The sequence below is a fragment of the Saimiri boliviensis genome, chromosome 2 (assembly GCF_048565385.1).
Source record: "Saimiri boliviensis isolate mSaiBol1 chromosome 2, mSaiBol1.pri, whole genome shotgun sequence".
NCBI lineage: Eukaryota > Metazoa > Chordata > Mammalia > Primates > Cebidae > Saimiri > Saimiri boliviensis.
In genome coordinates this window covers 74,184,981-74,211,567 of record NC_133450.1, presented here as the reverse complement: position 1 = coordinate 74,211,567, position 26,587 = coordinate 74,184,981, and the positions used below count along the sequence as shown (strand labels likewise).

Here is a 26,587-nt window from a genome sequence, read left to right as displayed (position 1 = left end):
TGTGTATTTATTGATTGAGTCTTGCTCCATCACCCAGGCTGAAGTGCAGTGGCATGATCCTAGCTCGCCACAGCATCAAACTCCTGGCCTCAAGTGTTCCTCCTGCCTCAGCCTAGCAAAGTGCTAGGATTATGGGTATGAGCTACCATAGCTGGCCCCAAGAAAGCCTTAAAACTTCATTAATATACTATTAGTAGTGTCACTAATTAAAACCAAATGTTAAGAAAAAAATCTGTAATGTTAAATTTTAACCAAAGATATCAAAATAAATCATGGTTAAAAATACATCCAGATATATCCCAGTTCCCTCCTTTTCAAGCACCAAGAAGCAATGACAATCCTAATGCTGAAACCTTAACTTTTTCAACACCATTACCCTCTAAAAGGAAGCAGGGTTCTTTCCAGTCTGGGGTTGGAGCCTGCCTGGAACGTACTTAGACTAATCGAAGCTTGTCAAGACATAGGACTGCTGAAGGAATGATTTGCTAGGGAAAAAAAAGACATAGGAGCCATCATGATGAATGCTCATTGGACAAATGCAAGGTAATCTGAATAGTAAAAAGAAAAATGACAGTAGTTGATCATAAAATAGTGAATATACAATCCATGTGTCCAAATAATATTAATATATAGAGAGAATAGCCCTTTGTTGGCACTGATAATAAAAGCTACTTTGCTAGCACTGATATTAACTACTGTGAAATAAAAAATACAGTTTATCCTTAACAAAAAGATCACACTTGACAACACTAAGGGTGAAAATCTGTCATTATGTAGCTTCTGATGCGATGTAACATGAAATAAATATCACCACCCTATGTAGTCTTATTGTCCCCCAAAAGCTTAACTTAAATTCAAGCAAACCTTAGACCTAACTTCCAGTTTACAATAAATACCGGAGGTAGAAGAGTAAGTGAAATAGCACAACATGGAAACTATCAGTCACATCCGAAAGATAAGACACTCTACTGAAAAATTCACTGGTCTCTTCAAAAAAGTCAGTGTCATGAAAAAAGAGAAAAGAGAGACTGTCTTAGATTTAAAAAGGCTAAAGAGGCCTAACAACAAAATGCAATGTGTGAACCTTGATTAGATCCTTTAAAAAAAATTTCAAACAATTAGGAAATAGTTAAGTATGAATTGTATTATCATAAGATATTAGGGAGGGAATTACTGTCAGTTAATTTTCTTTGGGGCTAACAATGACATTGTGATTACACAGGAGAATTACTTTATTCTTAGCAGATGAAGGCTGAAGTATCATGATGTCTGCAACCTACTTTTAAATGGTTCAGCTAAAACACAACCACATGGTAAACATGGCAAAAAATTAACATGTGTCCATAGGTAAACAAGTAGTTACTGCACTATTCTTTCACATCTTAAAAAAGTCGGGGAAAAAGTCAGATGAGACTGCATAGGAGACCAGGAGGGCTTCTTATATCCTTAACTTCATCAAGCCCTCAATAAACAAAGAATACTTGCCTAAGTGTGGGTAGTAGTTTCATAAATTAAGACATTAGCTTTGAATTATAGCATACAGAAAGAAAAGTGCACTAACTATAAGTGTATGGTTGATTGATTTTCACAAAGTAAACACACCTGTGTAACACTATTCAGCTGAGAAATAGAACAGCACCAACATCCCAGAAGCTCTCTTCATTCTTTTCCTAGTCACCACCCTCCCAAAGATAACTACTGTGACCTCTATTTCCATCAGTTAGTGTTGCCTGTTTTTGAAGGACTGTGCGATGACACAGTACCACTCTTTTACATTTGGTTTCTTCTGCTTGATATTGTGTTTGTGGGATTCATTCCTGTTACTGCATAAAGCGGTATTTGTTCATTCTCATTGCTGCATAGCAGTGGTTTCCAAACCCAGGACAATTATGCCCCAGACAGGACATTTGGCAATGTCTGAAGACACTTCTGGTTTTCCTAACTGGGGGTTTGCTGCTGGCATCTAGTGTGGGTAGAGGCCAGGAATGTTGCTGAACTTCCTTAGTGCACAGAACAATCCCCCCATGGCAAGACATTACCTGGTCCAACATGTCAATAGTGCCAAAGCTGAGAAAGTCTGCTGTATGGTACAGTTTTATCCTATGAATATTAACACACTTTAACCATTCTACTATTTGGTTACATGTTTGGGCATGTAAAATGTTTCTGGTGTTTGATTATTAATAAGTGTTAAACATGCACTACATTCTTATAACAGAAGGCAAATGGACAGTTGGCTGAGGGAATCAATATCTTAGCACAGTTTAGCAATTTATTTACAGTTGGGAATTGTTACTTTAAGATACATACACCTAACAGTTTTCCATGTACTTTTTCATTTAAATATTTGCTGAGCATTTACTGTCAGCCAGGACTTAATGGCATGGCAGGGAACAAGACAGGCAAGGTCTTTGCCCCAGGAAACTTACATTCTAGTGGGAGAGACAATAAGAAATAAAAATATGAGTATCTGTCAGGGAATGGTAAGTGCCACAAGTAACAATAAAGCATGGTAAGGGGAGAGAGAGTCATGGAGTAAGGGCTGTTTAGAGGTATGCAGAAAGAGGACCAGTTAGGAGACTATAGTAGCAGTTCAAGTAATGTCTAATACATACCTGTCTCTACACAGTGGCAGTGGGAAAAACAGGTGTGTGTGTCATAATTGGCCACAAGGCAAAGAATGGAAAAAGATGACTTCAAGTTTGACTGACACAGAGGGTGACAACCAAAAATACAAGAGAAAAAGCTGGTTTTGATAAGGAGGGAGGAAAAGAAGATTTCGGCTCTATAAATACTAAGCTTGAAGAACTTTAAGGTACTTTCGTGGAAATATCTATCAGACAAGAGAAATAGGTCAGTTCAAGTATCCAAAGAACATACCTACTTGGGATTCATCTATACAGAGGTGACAACTATGAAGTCATCTTGACAGATGGAGCGAAAAGAGAGTGAAAAAAGGAGTCTGGGTACAGAACTCTGTCAATTTGCACTAAGTAGGAAGAATCACCAAAGGAGAGTGTTTGCCCAATGACAGGAAGGTAAAACAGACTTGAATGTGCTTATGATTTATTCATTTGCAGAACTAAGAATCACCAACTTAGAGAAAGGGAAACAGACTGGTCCAAGAGGTAGGAAAACCTGTAACCTCAATTGCAAAAGAAACCAAGGGATGTCAGCTTTAAACCAGAGATCGTAGTCAACAGTGACAAATGCTAAAGAAAAGTCAAAGAACAAGGGACTGAGGAAAGTTTACTTGAATTGGTGATTAGCTATTTATTAGAGAAAATTGTGATGGTTGCACTACTTTGAAAATACTAAATACTACTGACTTGTACAGTTTAAGTGGGTAATACGTATGGTATAGAATTACATTTCAGTAAAATACATACACACACATATAAATAAAATAACATTTTTAGAAGTGCAATAGGGCAGAAGGTGTAGAAACCGTAAAGAATAAACAAGCTAGGAAATAGGTTATTCTTTCCTAATTCATTTTTTAATTTTTGAGACAGAATCTCCATCTGTTATCCAGGCTGGAGTGCAGTGATGCTCACTGCAACCTCTGCCTCCTGGGTATAAGCGATTCTCCTGCCTCAGCCTCCTGAGTAGCTGAGATTACAGGCATGAGCCACCACGCTTGGCCGGAAATAAGCTATTCTTTTGAGACATCTGTTCTCAAAGAGAGTAACAAGGAATAGCAAGAGTAGGTTTTGTTATTTTGTTATTCTTTGGTTTTTATTTATTTTTCAGCATAAAGGAGAATGAAAAACATCTGCAGCTAGGGAAAAAAAAAAAAAAAAAAAAAAAGGAATCACCAGAGGAGTCAGAACAAGGGAGGGTGACTGGTCAAGGGATAATAAAAAGCACAGTAAAAAAGTTTATCTTAGAAAGAAAGCTCGCTCCTTCCCTGAGAAGGGAAGAAAAAATTTGAGAAAGATATTATTAAAGAATCTGTTAGGGGGGAGGAAGTAACTAAAAAATCTCAAACTACCGCCATATTATCTAGGAAGTGGAATGCCAAGATATCTGTTGAGGGGAAAGAGGCAGAGTTGGGAATAGTATTAGAAATAACTCAGTAGGGACGTAACTGGAATGGAAAAGAATCTCAGTCTACAGGTGGATAAATCATAAGTATATTCAATATTCTGTTTTACCTTCTGTCACTGGCCAAACTCCTGGTCCCTGCAGATTCCAAGGCAGAATGAACAAATTCGTGAAATGCAGTGAAAATATTACAGACATAAACAGAATAGAGACAGTCCTCAAAATCGTACAACTCCCTGAAAAAGGTCTTGCCTCAGTTCTACAAATCTGTTCCCTATTCAATTATTTTTTCACAAGACCCTAAACTTATAAATTTTCGCATTAGCAGCTCGTGATTATTGTGAAAATGACTGAGATTTACGAACTCTGCAAAATGAAAATCCATAAACGAGTAACCTGTCAGGATGTTTTAGCAGCACCTTTCAGAAATGTGCTTCATAAATATCATCTTATATCATAAAAGATTAAATATATTCTCAACATTTAGAATTATGGAAACAATAGTAAATGTCACTACTCAAATCTCTCACCCAATATTGAAATCCCCTCTTAGTACTATTTGGCCACTTATCAATGAAATCTCATTAGTTTATAAAACAACCTATGCCATTGCTGGGTATCAATAACTGGTGTTCACATAATTCCTGTATTCCTATGTTGATTTTTATCCGCTCTGCTCATCCCCTAGATCTGCTACACAGATGGCATAAAATAATGTATGAATAAAATCTACCTTTTACCAACTCTCGAACTTCCACCAGGGTCCCTAAACCAAGCCTTGAAAATACGCTTCCCTTAACTACTGATTGCCTTTCAAATAGGTAAAAGCAATTTTTACATTCTCTTCTCTTCTCTAGGGTAAACAAATCTAACCATTTTCCTCACCATGATTTTTTTTTTCAGTGTTTCAACTTCCCCCTAAATATTAGGAATCAAAACAGATATCATGTGCATAGTACATGGGAGGAGGGCAGTAACTAACACTCAGTAACGCATCCATTGTGTGTCTGCTGTGTTGCAGCATGTCTGCAAGTTTACTTATCTTCACAATTACTGAGAAAATGGAGCCAGAGACACAAAGCAACTTGACTAATTCGCAGCTAACAAGTGGCAGTCACAATTTGTCTTACTTTATACCAAGATACTGCCTTCCCTCAATCTAGACACTGCTCTGCTTCTGTAAGTGGAACATTACATCCTAGAACCACTTTTGTCAAGCAAGAAAAATTGAGTGTTTGTAAATTTAATCACTCCAAGTAAACTTATTTATTTTTAAATTATTATTTCTGTAGACAATCTTGCCTAGTAAATTTATATCTGGTCAGTTCTGGCCTATTATTATATTTCAGCCTTTAAGAACTCTTTGATTCCCGAGTGTCATCTAATGTGCTGGCCAATTATCACTACATGGTTTGAGTGTATTTACTAACTTGAGAAGCATGCTTCTTATATATTTAAAGTTGGTAATATAAAAGTGCTAACCAGGGTCAGGGCAAGACCAGAGTCCTGTAGTATATCTCCAAAGACATCTCCCCAGGCTTACATCAACCCATTAATCAACATTTTGGGTTTGGTGATTTGAATGGATATAATAAATCCATTTGCACCTAATCCAATGCACATTTAGCTCTTCTGTCTAGACACAGAATTATGTTCAGTGTCCTAAATAAACTTAAATGAACTTATGTCCAGCAATCCCCCATCACCACCAGTCTAGTAAACCATAACAAAAGGAAATATTTGTGTCACCTGGCTTTTTTTTTTTTTTTTTTTTTTTGAGACAGGGTCTTGCTTTGTCGCCCTGGCTGGAGTGCAGTGACACAATCACAGCTCACTGCAGCTTTGATCTCTCACAGACTCAAGTGATTCTCCTGCCTCAGTCTCCTGAGTAGCTACTACAGGCATGCACCACCACATCTGGCTGATTTTTTTTTTTTTTTTTTTTTTTTTGTAGTGACGAGGTCTCACTATGTGGCTCAGCATCATCTTTAACTCCTGAGCTTGAGTGATCCTCCAGCTCTGGCCTCCCAGAGTGCTGGTATAAGAAGCATGAGCCACTACCTCTGGCATCACCTGTCCTTCTCTTATGAAACTTTCTGCTGGCTTGAGGGAATCAGCTTTCCTTTCCCAAGTTCTTATAAACTTGTTGGCTCTTCCAACAAGATTCCAGAATAGATTATTAATAGGTTCCTAGCATCCAAGAGCCATCTAACGGCTCAGTGAAAACTGAGACATTTATCAGACACTAGTCTTCTATCATTAACTGCATTTTTAGGATTTTTTCAAAATCTATCAATAATGATTTTACAATGTCATCTGCAATTATTCTGGTAAACAATTTGAGCTTAAAAATATGATCACTCTGTAATCTCAATTACCTTGAATTTAATTCCTTCTAGATTTTTTTTGTCCTTAACCAGTTTTAAAGAAAACAAGCAGAAAACACTGCCCTCCCTCTTAGGCACTCAGCAGAGTCACTGCTTTCAAATGTAATCTCCTGAAATGAACTAGCTCATTTAATAAGCCACAAATATGACCAATTTTTCTTTATGACATTCAATTTTAGAAACAGCATTTAAAATTTAAGAACCTCATTAACAACTCCAATAGTTTTTGTTGCTTGTTAGTGCAAATTACATTTTCAAAATGGAACAAATTTAAACAGAATTTGCCCAGAAATCAACTTATAAGCATGAATAATGCATCACAATATAATCTAAATGAGATAAAAGGGGGTAAAAACCCCTAAAAGACACCAGTGGTAGTCACTCTGAATAAAACAATCTTGGATAATCACTATATTTACAGTCAGGATTATTTAACAGGTAAGCATCCTAATCCTGTAACTTTAATCCAAATGTCTGTCAATACTACCTATCACTACTATCATCTATCGGTTTTTTCATTGAGCAAGGCAGAGGATTTAATAAACGTCAGGCAGTGTTCTGGGCGCTGAAAGCTCCTCGCTTTCATTCTAGCAACATCATTCATACAAGTCTTTAACTGGCACCTAAAATTGCAAGGCACTGTGCTAGACATCTGTAAAGAGAGATTTAGATCGAGATACACAAACATCACCAAGTTTCCCTTAAAAACATAAAAGACCACCCTTAAGAAATGCTCTTATTAGTCGTTCCTGGCCGAGCGCTGTGGCTCATGCCTGTAATCCCAGCACTTTGGGAGGCCGAGGCGGGAGGATCAATTGAGGCCAGGAGTTCGAGACCAGCTTGGCCAATATGGTGACATCCCGTCTTTACTAAAAAGTAGCCTGGCCGCGTGGTGGCGCACGCCTGAAATCCCAGCTACTCGGGAGGCTTAGGATGGAGAATCGCTTGAACCCGAGAGGCAGAGGTTTCAGTGAGCCAAGATCGCACCACTGCACTCCAGCCTGCGCAACAGAGACAGACTCTGTCTCAAAAAAAGAAAAAGAAAAAGAACAAAAAGTCGTTCCTAACCTAAGATGACTTAGCGGAAGCTCCGCTTAACTGGCAATCTAAATTTAGGGAGCATTACCGAGCGTATCTTGGGCAGACAATAGTTTAGGAGCTGTCAGATAACCTCTAGACTTACGGTCCAATTTTCTAAATAACAATTTTTCTCATAACAAACCAAATTAACCACCAGGAGTGGGTCTGTAAAGACGATGTCTCCATGAGAACGAAATCTAATCGCGGAAGTGCCTTTTCCTCATTCCTAGTCGCACCCTCGTTACGTGGCTCTTCAAACTCCAAAGTCGGAGTACCCTAGATATGGAACAATCTCCAAAAAGTCTCAGACCTACTCAAGGTTGGGACTAATACGCCGCGAAATAATCGGGGAAATATGAGTACTCAGTGGCTATAAGATTGTGCGCGGGTGACACCCCGTCCCTTTTGCCCAAGCCCTAGAAAGTCCCCTAACTCTGACTGACCCCTACTGCGAGGGCCGCTACCAGTTCTAGGGTGCGCCCGGCTCCCTGCCCCGCCCCAGCGCCTCGGACCCTCTCTCCCGCCCCGCAGCCCCGCGCCGCCCGCTAAGTTCAATGTGTACGAGAGGTTAGCGGAGGGAGGCGGAATCCGAAAAGAGAGACTCTGCCAGTGGATGGCGGCGGTTAGCCATAAACTACTCCGACCTCCGGATACGCGGGAGATGGGCGGTGGTGGCCGCAGTCGGTGGGTCACTCACCCCTCGTTTCAGGCAAGCCCCTTAGCGACGTCTCTCCTTGCCGACCGCGGCCATCTTGCATGTGGAATGTCGGGGAATACGTCATCACGCTGCGTCTTGAGACAAAAACCAAGCGACCGGAGGGGCGGAGAGAGTAGGATGCCTGTCAACCAATGGGAAGAAAGCAGAGCTCTCAAAAGCGGAACGGGCCGCCTCATTCCTCCTCCCCCGCCCCGCTGGTCAGTGGCGGCTGCGTGCAGGGGGAGGAGCCAGCCACAGGGCGCATCCCGTCGGTCCCGCCCCCCGGGGCGAAAAAGATTCTGGAGCAACCGAACCTGCTAACGGAACTTGGGGGTGGAGGCGGGGTCCGGGTCGCGCTTCGTCCAATCAGAGCTGGGGCGGGGGCGAACACAGCCAATTGCGACCTCGGGGTTGGCGGCGGCTGAGCAGGCCTCTCTCGCCCCCGGGAGTCGCCAGCCCACTGGCTGGGGAGGACTCCGAACGGAACGCCGGCTTGGCGGCGGGGCGGGTCCGCGCCCATGCGTCCAAGGCGCGGACCAATGAGCGGCGGCGGCGGCGGCCTGTGGGCGGGGTCTAGGGCGGGCGGAGCGGTGTTGGGCCGCGGCGGCAGGGCCGTCTCAGGCTGCCGTCCCGCCCCTCCCGTCCGGCCGCCGCCGCCGCCACCGCCACTGCCACCGCCTGGGGGTTGGTTGAGGCGGACGGCGGGGTCCGGGCCGGAGTGCGTCGTTCCCGCTGCGCTAGGGGAAGCGGGCAGGTGAGTGCTGGCGGCGGTCTCTGAGCGCCTGCGGCCCGGGGGCTGGGAGAGAAACTCGCGCTGCCTCCCCGAGCGTTTACGAGGCCGCCCCCCGCCCTGGCTGGCGCCCCTCTGCCGAAGTCCGGCGCGCGCCCCCGCCCGAGCCCTGCCGGCCGCTCCGGGCCCAGGGCTTGAAGGGGCGGGTGTGAGCCCTGGAGCTGGGGTAGGGAGGGCCCTGCGGGGTCGGAGGGCGCGGGTCGGCCTCTGCCCTGGCGTCCTGCGGGGAGGCGCGCGCTCGCTGCTGCCGGTCCCTTCTGGCGCCCACACTCCCGGGCTCCGCGCCATCCGGTCCGGACGTGGTGGCAGGTGCAGGCAGCGCTCTCCCTGCGCTTTCCCCCCAGTCCCCGGCCCTCGCGCCCTCTCTCGGGTGGGGCCCGGGCCCCTCGCGCTGGTCTGCTCGGCTCTGCGTGCGGCCGGGTCGCGCTCTCATTTCCTTCTTTCCGTCACCCCGCTGCCCGGGAAAGGCTGTGCGGTTTTATGTTCCTCTCTGCGAGTCCTCGGTGCTCACCGGGGTGCCCGAGGACCAGCCCCCACCTCCCTTCCGCTCTGTCCAGTTAGGAAGACGGTCGTAGGAAATAGGTCGTCTTTCTTCCCACGCGACGCTGGCCGTGCTCCACACGCGCAGTGCCCTACTAGGGAGAGGCATTCCGTACTTAAGAGTTTGTCATTCCGCCGTTAAACTCTTCCTCCTCGTGGCTCCAGCCCGGCGATGCAACTCTGCCTTTCCCCCGTCTCGGCTCGGGGAAAGGAGCTGACAGTGACGCGCGCCCCTAGCTGCGGGGCTCACCCCCGCCGGGCCGGTGTTGGGAGGAGGTGTTTAAGTATTGCAGAGGCATTCACGCGTTGGGATCATTCGGACCGTGTTATTTTGCTTTTCGAAATAAATGAGGTGAGGTTTCAAAAGCAAATATACTTTTAAAGTATACCGACAAATTAGTTTTGCTTTTAAGAATCCTCGAAGAGTTAACTCTGTTCGTAGCCTGATTGTTGTGCTGGTGAGGTCACTATATATGCGTTTGTTAAAACTCAATGGAACACTGAAAAGTGTGAATTTTTTATCTCGTGTAAAAGATACCTCTCCCTTTCCCATTTTTATTCTTGAAATGAAGCCAGTATTTCAAAACTGAGCTAACCATAATAATCTCGGAGAAGTGTTCATTATTTTAAGTGAAAACATTTAACCCAAGAATATAGAAAAATAAAAGTAGTCTTGCTCTCCACCGTTAAAATTTGCCAAGACTTGTTTGAACCATGCTGTATAGACTGTGTTTATATGGGCTACCATGCGTGAAAGTCCGGCAGTACCAGATTAGTCCCAGGGGCTCCCGTGATTGATTCTTTGGTGAAATTCCAACAGTTTACGGAGGAGTTCTTCTCTGGCCTAAGAAAGTAGTTTGCAAAGCCAAGTTCTCAAACAGCTACAGAACAACCTCTTTATTGGGACCCCGGACAGCCTTGGATTTTAGCCTTTTGCTACCCCTTTCCTGTCCACCCTCCTTTCTGTGTGTTTAAGATTGTAAGTTAATATCTGAGATAGAACTTTAGTTTGAAGGAGTAAAATGGTTACTTCTCCAGTGTGCTAACATCTCAGTGCTTTTTTTCCTGGAATTGGAGTGATGTTGGACTTAAAGATTAAAACATCTGTATGTGTGTGTGTATGGTAAAAGCGAAAGCTTCTCATAAGAGCACGGTGAGACTGTCAATAAGAAAGTGATGGTTGCTGAGCTGCTCTTCCTTGCCGTGGACATTTAGGCCACATTTTAAATGATAATTAAACTTTTGCTTTAGAAGCCACTGCATAATGAGAAAAATGTGGAGGTTGTGCTCAGATATTTTTCCTATTTAAAGTTCAACCACTGGACAACTGTTTTTGTTTGAGAGTTCTGATAAACGGTCACAACAGCCTCGTTGAAACGCGGTACTCTCCTGCCTGGAGGAGAATGACAGGATAACAGCACTAGGGAAAATATGACCATCAGCGACAGAGCCTTGCTTGGAGTGAATATTTATTGAAATCAATGAAACCAGGTGCATAGTTTATGCTGTGTTTTAGTAAAAATCCTACCTCCGAGTCAGGGTTACTCTGAATGCTTTGTGACTAGATGTCAGTTTAGTTTGAGGCTTACCAGATTTCTTAAATGTTTGAATTACATAGTCTTTTTTCTTATCACAAATCCGAAGTAGGTTTTAGAACTGTAACTAATAATACTATTATCTTTCTTATGTGTAGTTGGACGCATATCCATCTCTGAGAGGTTATTTATCTTTAGAGACTGGTTTGCCTTTTCCCTGGCTGCTGTGTCTGGTGCTTCTGTTGTGGGTGGGGAGGAAGAGTTTCAAGTGTGTTTCCTTCCCTTGGACTGAACTCCTGCGAATGGAGTGGGGACTTTGTTCCCCCAAAGAGGACTGGGAGTCATTTATTACTATGGCATTAAATGTTTTTAACAGAACAGTGAACATATCTTTATTCTTATGTTACTGTGGATGTTGCTTGTGGCCAGTTATAATATTTTCTTTCTCAATTACCTATCATTATCTTTGGGCCCTTTTTTTAATCAGCAAAAAATCCTTTAATTAGCTGTGCATCTTTTCTCTCCTGCTGCAGTCACAGAAGTGTTTATCTGGGTAACAGTTCATTCTAGGTCATACTTACCAGTCAAGAGTGTTAGACTAGAGTCTTGCTTTTACAGTTTGCTACAGTTTTCACTTTTGTTTCCTTTACAATGGATTTCTGTCCATTGGATTTCTTTTTATCATCTGATTTTCCTATTCATAACATTGGAGAGCTTAACTGTTTTGATAGGCAAATAGAATTAATTTGCATAATATTTACTCTCAAGGTAAAAATAAATTTCTGTCAAAATATTAATAGATATGATGTGTTTTCCTATTACAAAGAAGTTGTGACTTGACTTTTTTTTTTTTTTTTTTTCTTTTCGAGACCAAGTTTTACTCTTGTTGCCCAGGCTGGAGTGCAGTGGTGCAATCTTGGCTCACTGCACCCTCTGCTTCCTGGGTTCAAGCTATTCTCCTGTCTTAGCCTCCCAAGTAACTACGATTACAGGCATGTGCCACCATGTCTGGCTAATTTTGTAAATTTTTAGTAGAGGTGGGGTTTCTCTGAGTTGATCAGGCTGGTCTCGAACTCTTGACCTCAGGTAATCCTCCCACCTCAGCCTCCCAAAGTGCTGGGATTACAGGTGTGAGCCACCACGACTGGCCTGAGACTTGGCTTTTTAAAAAGTCACTTAATAGTCTTTTGAAAAAAAAAATTAGCATCTGCAAGATTAAGAAGTCTTGCTTTTTAACTCAAGTCAGAGATGAGCTGTGTTGACACCATTTCCACTTGGGAGTCTCCTCTAAGTTTTGGAAATAAACGGATCATAAAAACAAGAGGTAAAAACACAGATACGGAACATTTTTGACTGAGATAAATTTGAGTGGAAGAAAACTGATTCCAAATGATTATAAAATTCAAATATCAAAGTTAAGACTTTGCAATTCTTTATTTTCTTATATCAAGTACTTTCCAAGTAGAAGTGAACTAGTAAGTCTAAACAGTCTTCCTTGACAATGGAAGACAAATCTGTCTTTGAAGGTAAGATTTTGAGAGGGATGTACTGATTACTAAGCCAAAAAGTGAATTCTTAGCCTTTTATAAGTCTAACATCAGTACTGGGACGGGGAAGTTGGGGAGGACACAGGGACAGAGCAGGAAGAATGTTTCCACTGTTTTTTAGAAGGACAAAAAAAATTTTCTGGAGAATGTAGATAATTAGGTGTTTCCACAGAACTTTTTATTTTTAATTTTTAATTGATAAAAATATATGATACACAGAGCTCTTAATAAAATATGCACCATCTTAGCTTTATCATTAACTATGATCTCTGAGTTTCACTTTCCATTTTTTTAAGAATACAATGCATTAGGACATAACAAGCCTAAGAAATTCTTCCTACTAAAATGGTTAACAATATTCAGTCTCAGAAAATAGACATGCCTTTTCAATATCAGCAGTTTTCTGTTACACATAGTTGAGAGAAAGTAAGGATTAGGGTTGAAAAATACTTCCTAAAGCTGCTTTTACCGTAAAATATTTACTAGTGTCTATAGACTAATAACACTTTTGATTTGTTGGTTGTAATTATTTAGCATTGCTACATATCATGATCACCTCACGGTTCTGTGTTTTTGCCCCACAACAAAAGTGTGGCATTGTGCTGGATTGGGTGGAAGCTCTTTTGGAAGTTTTGCCCATATCCCAAATTAGAACCAAATTTAATCTCTTCCTATGTATTTGGACAAAGACAGCAAAATAACTATTTTTAAAAGGCCAAGGAGATAACACTTTCACATGTGTATGTTTTACCTTGCAAGGGAATAGTATTATTTTGAGTATCAGAGATAATAGTGAACCTTTGGAGCTCTCATAAGTGGGTTGGTTTTGAGCTGAACTCATGAAATATTATTGAGTATCAGTAAGATATGTCGTTGAGGTGTGCTGGTGAGGCTCTGACACAAACTGAGTCTATCATTGTGCATAAATTAACCAGTCTCTGTAAGTGTCAGCTTTCTCATCTGTAAAGGGGGCATAATACCTATCTTATATTGTGTAAAATTCTTACCTCAGTTTCTGTTCATATAGTAAATGCCCAAATGACTGATTGTGATGGGGACAATTGTGTTGAGAACTGCCACAGGACACAGGTCATGGCAAGGATGGTGCTGAAATAAAGAACATGACAGCATGAATAATTGCATTTAGGTTCAAAAACTCAGTTGTTTGATTTATCTTGCTGAACATCACGAAAGTCTTTGATTACTGTCTTGTCCTAAAGAAAATGGGACCATGCTGCTTTCATCTTTTTATTTCAGATTAGATTCTCAAGAAATGTGCAGGAATGAGGGAATGAATTCACTTGGCTCATAGAAAAGCTAGGGCAGTCTTAAGAATATTAGTCGAATGTCTTTGAGTTCCAGGAAGGTGGTAGTCCATCTCAGAATACATCTGAAGGGTTTCACTGACTTTAAAAAACTGTTCATTGAAGTATAATATGCTTAAGTGGTTTTGCTCACTTTTGGGAAATATGTAGTAATAAGGGGTACATTAAGCCTGGAGAAGACAAAACTTTGGGGAGACATGAAAGCTGACGGGTCAGAGAGGATGGTGAACTTTTCCGCAATATAGTACTGGAGGGGCTGACAAGGCAGGAGGTTGCCTTGGAATTAAAGGTGCAGCTCTGCTGGCCACCTAAAGGCGGAAGCTTTGGATCTGCCCTTTTCACTTAACTGGCAATCTGCCTTAGGCCATGTGTTTGTTAATCAGGAATAACAAGCTGTGTCCTGCCTGTCTTCTGTCCTTTTCAGACTAGATCAGGTGAAGCCTGATCCTGACTGCTCCACAACGTCAAGCGCCATTGTCTTAAACGTGTGGGGTTGAGAGGTACTATAGGTAACCCCGGAGGTCACCTCTAATCCTGATGCTCCTTGGTTCTAGAATCCAGAATTGTTATGTTAAGGAATGTGGGTGATTTGAAGGTAATTTCTTGACAGATTATAGCTGTTTCTTCACACATAATATTGTCTTTTTTATTTTAGAAAGATGTAATAGGAAATTTCTATTCATGATACCCAATGAATCTTTGCTTTACAAAAGGCTTTTTTGGTAACTTCCATTAAATAGGAGCCTCATGTTAATTTATTTACAACTTCATTCAACAGCAGTTTAAAACTAAAACCTACTATGTAATGAAAAGTCAGAAATGGTTTAGTTATCTCTAAAATGACATTGTGAAAAGCAACAACTGTACTTTTATTTATTTATTCATTTTTGAGACAGAGTCTTGCTCTGTGGCCCAGGCTGGAGTTCAGTGGCACCATCTTGGCTCACTGCAACCTTTGCCTCCTGGGTTCAAGTGATTGTTGTACCTCAGCTTCCCAAGTAGGAGGGACTATTTGTAGTAGAGATGGGGTTTCACTATGTTGGCCAGGCTGGTCCTGAACTCCCAACTTCAGGTGGTCCACCCACCGCAGCCTCCCAGACTCCTGAGTTTACAGGTGTGAGCCACTGTTCCTGGCCAACAACCGTATTTTTAAAATCTTAAGTTATAATACTTACATGGGACAGCCCAATTTGTTTTGTATCAAGATTAAATTTTAATAAAATTTACAGATCTGTATACATCCTGGTACTTATTAAGTAGTTACTGAGTTGAAATTAATTCCGCCTTCTTCCCTGCCTGCTTGCCTTGACTTCTTGGTACTTTTGAGTTGTGGCATATCAGTCTTCTTTTATTTTTTACTTATTTATTTATTTTTGAGACAGAGTCTCACTGTGTTGCCCAGGCTGGAGTGCAGTGGCTGGTTTTTGGCTCACTGCAACCTCCACCTCCTGGGTTCAAGCAATTTTCCTACCTCAGCCTCCTGAGTAGCTAGGATTACAGGTGTGCACCACCACACCTGGCTAATTTTTGTATTTTTAGTAGAGATGGGGGTCTCACCATGTTGGCCAAGCTGGTCTTGAACTCCTGACCTCAGATGATCCACCCACCTCAGCCTCCCAAAGTGCTAGGATTACTGGTATGAGCCACTGCCCCTGGCCCAGTTCCTGTTCTGATTAGAAGATTAAAATGATAGGTGCCGGTTAGTCATGTAAACTGGTAAGAGTTTAGTATGGGATGGCACCGCTACGAGGCCCTGCTACTTTGCAAAGTCAGTACACATTTCTGGTATGTATGAGTTTCAGCTAACGTGGTTCCATGGCACTTGATCAGTATCTGCAGGAAAGGCAACATTGCGCAGTTAAATACTTTTCAATTTCAGAATGCTTTCATTTTCCTAACTCATCATCCTATAATTTGTGCATTTAATTCTGAATGTAGTAATCTGATCCTAATGGCCAGCAAAGTATTTTAGTAAGAGTGAGAAAAGAGTGTTTCCTATTCTTTCTACAGGAAGATTAGGCCCTCACACTCCCTCAAGTATTCTTTACAGCTGGGAGCTTGAGGTGGAGGAAGCCATCCTTAGGACCATTCTCTCCCTTAGTCAACCCAGCTGTGAAGTTGAGTCAATGCAGGATACATTGAAAAACAGATGCTGTGCTTGAGCTAAGGTTTCCTGGATAAATTGCCAGATAAGTGTAATCAAAAATGTTTATTCTAGTTCTGTTTAGTTGAAAGCAGCAATTTCAAGGGAATGCAAGAAATATAAAATAAATATCCTTTCCATTTAGAATGTTTGAAAAAAAAATGCAAGTGAATTCCATCCAAATCTGTTCATTATATATGAACTATACTTTGTAAAAATGGGTTAGATTTTTAGCACCTTTTACCCCACCTTCTCCCCCACTCCCCACATTAGCCAAGGTCACTAAATGTGCTTATTTCTCTTGACCCACTTATTCCACGATTCAGATTATATGGAAAAGAATCACTTGACTGACAGAGGTGGTGGTTTTGATTACAGATGCCCCTGTATATTATGTCAGCACTTTAAATAATAATTGAATATGCCATTCATTTCTCTGTCTTCTAAAGCCTTTCTTGTCTGTTAGATGAGGAGGTTATTGATGGACTTGTAAATGGTATATAGTGTTTTAAAGGGCCAAAGTTTGGAGATTCTGTACATTTTTAAAATATCTTGATGGTGAAGAAATGTAGATATGTGTGAAACTCTTGGCTTAGCTGTTCCTTTTTATAGATACCCCTTCCTCTGAGTGACTATGATTGTATAATTCATGTATCAATCCTGTATTGCTACTTTTCATAATTTATTTTGCCTTAATTATTATTTAAATCTTTTTTTGGTCCTATTTTTCTTAAGATAATGCAGTAAGTATTTGTAAATTATGCCTGATTTCAGTCTAAACTTTGGGGAAAAACATTGAACATTGTACCTTCTGGCTAATATTCGTAAGTGAGTGTGTGTGTGTAAACGTATCTATTTAATTTAGGATGCATTTATATTTTACTAATATAAATATTGGAAATAAATATTGAAAGTAAACATTTGGTCTTTGTGGGAACTTGATGAATGTTTAATAGATTTTTTCATGAAGAGCATGAAGGATGTTCAAAACACCTATTTGTTTCATTTGTTTAAACTTGTTATTTAGCCCCAAATTCAGCTGAAATGATTATGAAAATTATTCATTGTATGAAACAAACCTTTGAATCATAAATGAAAAGGGTAGTTATTTAAATTTACAAGGTTGGGGAACTTCCACAGAATGAATCTTTTTTGATAGCTAAAAGAAGGCAATGTGGGGTGAATTTAGGAAACCACACATACTGGATACTAACACCTTCTCAAACTGAATCTTAAAATTTAGTCATCCTTCTTGAATTGTACTTTATTCCTTGCCCTTCTATGTTTAGTTACTTATGTGTTTTAGGAATTATCCATGCTGCTTTATTTTGAGTGTGAGTCTTGGTTTCCCAGTCTCATCCTTGAGAACTGCAGGCCTGCCTGGTTCCATTAATTTTGTTGTCTTCTGCGACAGCAAACATAGTATGGGCACAGAGACGTTGCACAGCTTGTTTAATCAAGTTTGCCTGTAGAGTTTACCTATATTGCTGGAGCTAATGCAGGTTTCAAGTTGATGCTGTGGGTCTGCTGCTTGGCACCTGTGGTGTCTTGGCCAAGTCACAGCCCTCTTTAAGCCTCCTGACAACTGACTGTGGTCACTGCCGGCCTCAGTGGGCTGTGGTGGGAATGCAGGGAGGTCATAGGCAGATAGATGCTTGTGTCTTTGGTCATAAGTGCCCATGGAGCTGTTCCCTGTGTTTGGGCTATAGGCTTTCCTTTCCTTTTCTAATTCCTGCTTTATTGCTTTCTAAAGACCAATAATGCTTAAAAAATTCAAGTGTGTTTTTCAGAGTTTCTCTTATTAAATTTAATGTCCTAAAGCTTTTCTATCTAAAACTGGATTTTGAAAAGAGATTATCTTTCAAAAAAATTATTTTGAGACAGAATTTTGCTGTGTTGCCCAGGCTCTAGCCCAGTGGCTATTCACAGGTATGATCATAGCTTGCTGCAGCCTCGAACTCCTGGGCTCGAGAGCCTCCCGCCTCAGCCTCCTGAGCAGTTGGGATGATAGGCATGTGCCTCTATGCCCCACAGAACTGTCTTTTAAGCGTGATATTACATAAGCGTAACCCTAACCCCTGTCCTTCATGGTGTGGCCCATCTATCTATCATTATCTGTATCTCTACATATACATTTATATTTTTACTTTTAAGAATTACCATATTTCCTTAGTAGAATTACTCAGTAAATGTCTCATTTTGACTACTGTTTAATCACTGTTGGGAGGAATGTCAAAATTAGTAACACCAATATATTCAAGTATGCTGTCCAAAATTTTTTCTTTTAGTCAACAAGTATTTGACCTTCTGTATGTTTGTGGCACTATATTAGAACCTATAGATAACATAGAGATGGAAGCTTTGGGTTTTTTCCTGCCACAAGACAGTGGGTAGAAGAGTTTAGACCGCAGTAGGTGAGGTCCCGGGGGTTCAGGGCCTGTGCTGTGGAGGTGTGGGGCAGAGACCTTGCCAGTGAGGTGGGGTTTTAGCCAGGATTTTAGGTGGAGGACCCTGATGTACTCACCAGGGGTCAGGGCATTTAGGCTGAAGTAACAGAGCAAAGGCTGCCAGGGAATGACAGCCAGGCCAAGGGAAGGCAGGATGTGGGGAGCTGGGAAACAACAGGAAAGCCTGATGCTCTAGGGGTGAACGAAGTAAATGTAGGGTATCTGCCTTCAAGGTGCTTTGAGTTAGGGGTGTCCCACAAATACTAGTGCCAAATCATACTGAACCCAGAGTTGCACAAAGGAATCTCACAGACAGTGATGGCCCCAAGTTCATAGTAGGTAGGTTACAGAACTGGTACCAAGAAACACTTGCCTTCAGTGACTAAGTTCTTAAAGTCATGCTAAAGGCTGGGCGTAACGCTCCTGACTGCCTGGGATTCAGGGTACAGGGGACTGAGGAGAGCCCTCGTACAGGGTGGTCTCAGCCAATGAGGAGGCTTACTGGGAGAGCCCTGGAAACTCGTTTCTGAGTGTAACAGATTGAGGAGAGGGTTTGGGTCTAGGGTTCTGTGCCCTAGGGAGATAGATTTACTGGAAGAAGGATAGGCAACTCCTTCCCCAATCCTTAATTAAGACAAAGATTCTTTCTGCCTCACCTAGGCTAGCCACTTTTTCTCCCTTACAGCTGTATCCCTGTGGGAGGGAAACAGTCCAAAGAAGCTGCCAAAGACAGAATCCCAAGATAAGCCAAGCCTTTAGCATCTGTAATAACCTTGAATTTGACCCTTTCTTACTGACTTTGTTGGGCGTGAGGGTTGCATGGAGGAGTCTAGAGTTTCCCTCAAGGCAACGGGGGACATTTTGATAGAGCTTCAAAGTATGTGAAAAATCTTGCCAGGAGAAGACAAGGGGACAAGGCAGTGAGATAGCTGCATTCCAGAAAAAGGAAGAGGAACAGTCAGTCTCCTGTAGCTGTATTGTGTAAAGGTAGGATGAAACCGGACGTGTAAAATGGGGTGAGGTGGTTCAGTCCTCAAAGACCTTGCCGGGAGGTTAGGCATTATCCTATGAGCTGGGGAAACACATGTGAGCAAAAGAAACCTACAAAATGTGTAATTCCACCTATATGAAGTTTAAGAATTGGAAGAACTGATCGATGGCGATAGAAGTCAAAATATGGGCTACTGGGGGATGGACTGATTGCGATAAGGTTCATCAGGACTGCTGGCGATGACTGGTATGTTTGCTACCTTCTCCAAGGGTGGGGCCTTGCATGAATGAGGATGAGTCAATGAATTCGTGTACTATGTGGTTTATAGGTTTTTTTTTTTTTTTTTTTTTTTTAAATCAGAGTCTCCCTCAGTTGCCCAGGCTGGAGTGCAGTGACCCCATCACAGCTCATTGCAACCTCCACCTCCTGGGTTCCAGGGGTTCTCCCACCTGAGCCTCCTGAGTATCTGGGGATTACAGGCTTGGGCTACCACCCCCGGCTAATTTTTGTTTTTTTTTGTAGAGGCGAGGTTTCGCCATGTTGCCGAGGTTGGTCTCAAAGTCCTGGGCTCAAGCAGTCCACCTGCCTTGGCCTCCCAAAGTGCTGGGATTGTAGGCGTGAGTCACTGCGCTAAGCCTATGCAGTTTGTATTTTGTACCTCAATTTATTAAAACTAACTTGACATTGTGGTGGGGGAGGACTTGTAGGCAGGGAAATGAATCAGGAATGGATTGAAAGAGATGGAGATGAGGGTCTTAGCTAGGAGTGGCTTCAGTGACTTCATAAACATCATCCTACAGGACCTTTGAAGATTGCATTCTAGCATATCTCCCCTCCCAGGGGTTAATTTATTGGTGTGTTTTGAAGTTATACCTTTGCTGTATTTATACATGTATTACTCATTTCTAAAAGCCAGCAATTTTCTGGCTTAAAAAAGAAATCTTGAGAACAATTGGAGTTATAAGTACTCAACTGTAGACTGTAAATGGAATGTATTGTGTTTTCGAATCATTGGAGCCATATTTTTAATGGTCTTCTCTCACATGGAGCAGGAACTAGACATTTTCTGTCTATTCCAAGGGGATAGAAACTTGGGTAGAAGCTTCAGAAATGGAGATTGTAACCTGACCTAAGACCTGTGCAGATGCTTTTCCTGGGAGCTCAGAGTGGTATCCTCTGTGTAGCACCTGCCGTGTGCTGAGGCCCGGACTGTATGTTGGGGTTACAAATAGAAACAGGACGGAGAGGATGTCCTCAAGGAACCTGTTATCTGAAGGGAAGCTGGTATGTGAGCAAATCTTTTAGTACAATGGGGTCCTTCAGTATTGGGAGAACATACAAGTTGCAGGGGTGCAGAGAAGAGAAGATTGTGATTTGGGGGACCAGGTAGGCTTTAAGGGGATTCCTGGGCAGGATTTTTAGAGAAAACCAAGAGTTTGTGAATAAGTGACTAAAATACTACAGTCAAAAGGCAGATGGGGAGGCAGAGAGATAGGAGGTACATGACTATGTCTGTAGGGGGTTTGGGAGCCTCGGTGTTGTGAGAGGGTGGTGGCAGCGTGAGGGTAGATTTAAGCAGCAGGGACAGGCTTGGGCAGGGAGATGTCTGAGACTAGTGTTAGGGTCTAACCATGAGGATGAATTCAGGAGGTGCAGGAGGAAGTGGTTGGTGCTGCCCAGGTGTGGGCTGAGCGGCTGCTGGTGGGAGTGTGGAGGGTTGTGCTCCATATCCCATGGTGTTTGATCTGGAAGACCTCCTGCTGCCATGTACTCTTTTTATTTATTTTTTTAAATCTGTATTTAAACAGAGGCAATGTCGTAGTGGTTCTGGGTTCAGATTCTAGCTCTGCCTCTTTCCTGATCCATGACCTTGGACAAAGAGAAGGGACTTAACCTTTTTGAGAATGCTATCTGAAAGATAAGGATAATATCTACAGCCTAAAGTGTTTAGGAAGATCAAATGGAGAGCTGTGTCTTAGCCCAGCACCTGACAGGGTAAATACTGAGCTCCAGGGAACAGCTGCTGTTATATCAGTGAGCAACTGGAGTTGGGTGGATCTTGGGTGGATCGCTGAGGGAAGACTTTGGGGGAGGTGAGGGGCTGCCAGCAGAGCCAGTAGAGCCTGTTTTGTAGCTGTTGGTGGCACCCCCATGAGGGCTGGTTCGGAACAGCCCCACCGTCCCAGGCTCACTGTTAAGAGAAGAGAAAGGGTCTTGGAGCTCCTCATCAGAGTGATGTTCTTGCATCATTTACAGGCTCCCACAGCAGAAGGCCTTTGAGGCAGGGCCGAAGGGAGAGGCCAGCTAAGCCATCACTGACAGGATGCTTCTGCGTCTCCTCCTGCCACGCCAGCAGACCCACTATATTTGGAAGTGTGATTAACATCCTTATTACCAGACTCCTTGGTGGTTTTAGTTATTTTCAGGTTAAGTTCAGTGGTCCTCCAGATATGCCTTCGGCAGATGTGGGAGGCCTGAAATGCCCAGAAGGGTGGAGGTGCTCTCTCCAGGCTGTGCCCTTGCTCTTGGCTGTGAGCCAGAACCATGGGGAGCTTTTTTATCTTCTAAGAAGGTAGTCCTTAAGTATAGGAAAAATAGGAAAAGGGGCTTAAGCGGTCTTTCATCCTGCCCTCCCCTCACTTAAATTTTCTTTGGATCGCGGGAAAAAAATTCCTTTTGTTGCTGCAAAAGTTTTACGTCTTTTCACCAGTTTCCTTTTATTCCAGGATGACTGACACTGTGTATTTTACACTGATTTTTAGAAGACTTACTATAATAATGTGTTACACATTAGTCTTTATATATTAGGTGCATAAGAGAAGATACACATGTTAGCCTGTTAAATAATGTGATTTCCTACTATTTTCCCCATATATGCATGGATTCAGTTACAAAAGAATCAGTGATCATTTGTATAGTGGGAGAAAATGTTTTAAACCTTTGTCCTAGCCTAGTTCTTCACATGATCATAGTTACTTCTTTTTGTGAAAAAGAAATGGATCAAAGTCTGCTTTTTAATTCTCACTTGAGATGAAGTGTAACTGACTGGTCAGGGCTCCTGGAGGCCATCCTCGTGCTGGTTATTATTCATTAGGTTATGGATCGCTCTACCAGCTTCTTGGCTGGATGCTCCTGGGTCATCGTCTTAGCCTCAGACTCCTCAGGCAGTGACTCTCACCCTCTTTTGAGTGGCTGCCTTGCTGGGCTTCCCGGAGACCCCCTTCCAGATGGCTTCCCTTCCTCACTGTGCCTCTCTCGCGATTCTCCTCATCCTGTCCCTGTCTTGGAATTGCCCCGCTCGCTCTTCACACATCCACGTCCCTCGCTTTCTTTGAGACCTACTGTGTTAAAAACACTTTGAAGCAAGCGTTATCTCATAGGGGTCTTTACCCAGGACACCATGATGTGTCTGTGCTACATGGTCTCATCTGCCTGTGAGAATATGCTCCTCATTTCTCACGTGCCCACAAATGGAGGACCCGTTTGTGGCACACCGGAAGGCAATGGGAGGTCTTGTTCAAGTCTCAGGTCTGCCATCAGCTTCCCGTGAAATCCCAGGCAAGGCACTTGGGATTTCCCAAGGAACAAAATGTAGGAGTTAGACTAGCTCGCCAGTTTCTTCCAGCTGTAAAACATCTTCAGCATTTGCCCAGAAAATGTAATCAGTTGCCTATGATAGAGTTATGGTTAATGGGAAATGATTATTTTAAGGCAAAGTGGGGAGAGAATACATAGGTCTTTATGCTCATGCATATATGAAGTATACGTGATTTTTATCTCTCTAGTATCCTGGAATATGTTAGTATGCAGAATGAAATCTATATAATAAAAAAAAATCTAGAGTAAAATTTGCTTCTACTATAGTTTTTGTAGGTGAAAAAGAACGAACTTTTCTTCTGGAGACTACAAAGCAGATTTTTTTTTTTCCCATTTGACAACCACTAAATACTAATATTACACATTTATTTTTCTGGAAGAAAACTTCAGGATATAGCACACGTAAGGTAGGATCTTAGTTAGCTTCTGAAGACTAACACTGCCATGTATTAGACATGTTTTATTATTGATTTTGTTCTTTGGTAATGTAATTTTTTCTTTTTTCTTTCTCTTCTCCGTAGTCAGAAAATGGGTAAGAAGAGTCGAGTAAAAACTCAGAAATCTGGCACTGGTGCTACAGCAACTGTGTCACCGAAGGAAATCTTGAACCTGACCAGTGAACTGTTGCAGAGTAAGTCCTCCTCTGGGCTCTCCTCACCTGGATGCAGTGGCTGTGCCTTTTACTTCTTTGTCACAGGATGGGGAAGCGTGCATCAAACAAGCTGATATTCAGGTCTGAGCTTACTAGCTGTGGGCCTGGGCGAGTCACAGAGCTTCTCAGACTCGTAGTCCCTGTCTGTGAGCATGGAAATGCCTGTTGGAACCGTGTGGCTGTTAATGAGGCTCAGATGAAATAACAGATAGGAGCTTTCATAGCGCAGCCACCTGGAACCCTGGGGACCCAGGGGCAAGAACAAGCACTGCTGCTTTTCCACAGTGTGCCCCTTGAGAGATCACTGACCCCTTCTGAAACTCAGTGTTCTTATTGGTAAACATAGATAGTAACCATCTCAGGGAACGAGCCAAGGACCTTTTGAGATGTGGTGCGTGAAGGTGCTTCATGGGCTGTTAGCCCCAGGTAAGTCCAGCGTGCCTCTTGGAGAGCCAGCCTTCAGAGCTCTGCCTCACTGGGATGGCTCACCTTTCTTTTTGGTGATTCAAATGATAGTGCTTCTGATTTTTTTTTAGGTAGGGTCCTGCTCTCTTGCCCAGGCTGGAATTGCTGTGGCACAATCACAGCTCACTGCAGCCTTGACCTCCTTGGCTCCTTTCAGTCTCTTGAGTAGCTGGGACTACAGGCCTGTGTCACTACACCCGGCTAATTTTTTTTTTTTTTTTTTTTTGTAGAGATGAGGTTTTTGCCTTGTTGCCCAGGCTGGTCCTGAAGTCTTGGACTCAGGAGATCCCCCCACCTCTGCCTACCAAAGTGCTGGGATTACAGGCGTGAGCCGTTGCATCTGGCTTTGTTTCTGATTTTTACATGCTGTAGTTTGAGAGTTCTTGGTTTAAGGAAATGGAGTATCTATTAAGTGTCTGTACTTGTTTTAGTAAGTTAGTGTAGTTTGGTAACTTTTAAAAACTATGAATTTGAATTGGTGCAGTTAGTACCTTGGATGTAACTGGGGTCACTCCGTTGCCTTTAGCCCATGTTTAGGTTATGTGGCAGGCCAAACCTCAAGTAAAAATGCAGCTGTCCCTTCGAGACAGAAAGCAGGCTGTAGCCAAGTTGGAGTCAGGTCCCTCCTGAGTGTTCCCCTAGACCCTATGGGCTGCGGGACCGTGGCTGTCCTTACCATTCCTCGCCAAACTCCCCTGCCTATGGGCAGCTTGAGGACAGGCTCGCTGCTGCTTTACCTCTGAAACCTGTTCCAGGCTTATTGTTAGAAACTGAAGTGAGACTGGCTGCACTTCATAGTTAAGACTTGGCGCGTATCTAGTTATCGTTAGTTATTTGCCACATATGCTCTCTTAATAGAGAGCAAAGGAGCCCCAAAGGTTTAGCAGGAGCATGGGAAGGGGCTCTCTAAAGCAGTGCAGCTGTGTGAAAAGAAAGAGCTGCCAGTAGGCGGGGTGCCCAGTGTGCAGCCTTGCAAACCCACACCTCAGTCTCGGGTGTTGGTCTTTTGCTTCTGGCCCCACAGTGGAATCTTAGCTTCTTTTTTAGCAGTGACTGTGCCGTCTCATCTTGCAACTCCCCCAGAGTGCTGAATATAGTGCCATACACATGGATGTGAAATGTTTGTCGACTAATTGTCCTTATGTCCAATTTAACTGGTTTCCTTAGGAAATCAGTGTTATGGGGTTTAACTAAAAAGAAAAGTCGACTTTTACTATTAACTTCTTTTACCATATAGAAGAGTTTTGGGGGGATAGTTTGCATTTTAGCTTAGCTTTTTATTAGGGTTTCCTGTTAGTATATTCTAAAAAAAGTTGACTAAGAATAAGTTGGATGCGAGCTAGGTGTTTGCCCAGTGCCGTCTCTCGCGTACATTAAGTGAGGGGCATTTTTATGATTTCCCAGGGTTTGTCTGCTTTGGGAAGGGGACCTGCTTGTACTTTTCACATCATTATTATGGCTGTTGTATGTCTGTCTTTTAAAAATAAACCAACCAGAACAGCAACAACAAAGTCTAAATCCTCTTTCTTCCGCAGACTAGTAGGTTAAGTTGAAAGAAGTGTTTCAGTACCATACCTCTTACGTTACAGAATGCAGCAGTCCTGCGCCTGGCCCAGGAAAAGAGTGGGAAGAGTATGTGCAGATCCGGACTCTAGTTGAGAAAATACGGAAAAAGCAAAAAGGTAAAATTGCTAGAATGATAACCATAGTTTAATAGTGTCATGTAGAAACTTGGTTAGGCCAGAGGGTTGATGAGTAGTAAAATTCTCTGCATCATTGGTGTCACTCTGAAAGGTCTTGTAGTGGGGTTTGCAGACTGGGAGAGAGAGCAGTTAGGATTTCTCTCCTTTCTAAGATGCTATGACCTGCTTCGGAAAGGGTGAGAATGTTGAGCTTAGGAGAATAAAATATTTGTATCTGGGGGCTAAAATGACAAGATTGTATTTATTTATTTATTTTATGCAGTATTTATTTAAATCTGGTTTTTATACTGTTATTTCCTTTTGAGTTTCAGGACAGTACGTAATAGTATGTATGGTCAACACACAAATGCTGATTGGTTAATGCATTAGCAAGATTTTTGATGAACTCACACACATCTTAGTTAAATAAGAGGTCATATTTCTTAAGCTGTGTTTTTACAGGATGTATGCAGTAGCCATTGTAATGATTCTCATCCAGGCTGGCATGGGGCTAAGTGTGAGTTTGAAAAAGCTCATTCAGTATACCTATTGTTTTTTTTCTGTAAAGCACAGAAAGTAAAGATTATTATGCAGGACCACGTGGAAGGGAGAAGCAGAAAACGTCCTAAGGAGCATGCATTGGACTGTGGGGCAGTCTTCTG

The 26,587-nt window shown here is 42.5% G+C and overlaps 2 protein-coding genes across 2 annotated transcripts in view; one reads left to right on the top strand and one right to left on the bottom strand.

Moving 5' to 3' along the window:
- The window catches only part of CCNK (cyclin K), a 29,721-nt gene extending 21,413 nt beyond the window's left edge, over window positions 1-8,308 (bottom strand). Inside the window, exon 1 of the mRNA XM_010339477.3 lies at window positions 8,212-8,308. The gene's annotated coding sequence lies outside the window, so the exon portion shown is untranslated. The remainder of the gene's footprint in view (window positions 1-8,211) is intronic.
- A 479-nt stretch (window positions 8,309-8,787) lies between these two features.
- SETD3 (SET domain containing 3, actin N3(tau)-histidine methyltransferase) overlaps window positions 8,788-26,587 on the top strand; it is a 76,662-nt gene continuing 58,862 nt past the window's right edge. Inside the window, exons 1-3 of the mRNA XM_003928842.4 lie at window positions 8,788-8,965; window positions 23,648-23,757; window positions 25,833-25,925. Coding sequence (XP_003928891.2) covers window positions 23,655-23,757; window positions 25,833-25,925 — 196 coding nt within the window. The 5' untranslated portion in view covers window positions 8,788-8,965; window positions 23,648-23,654. The remainder of the gene's footprint in view (window positions 8,966-23,647; window positions 23,758-25,832; window positions 25,926-26,587) is intronic.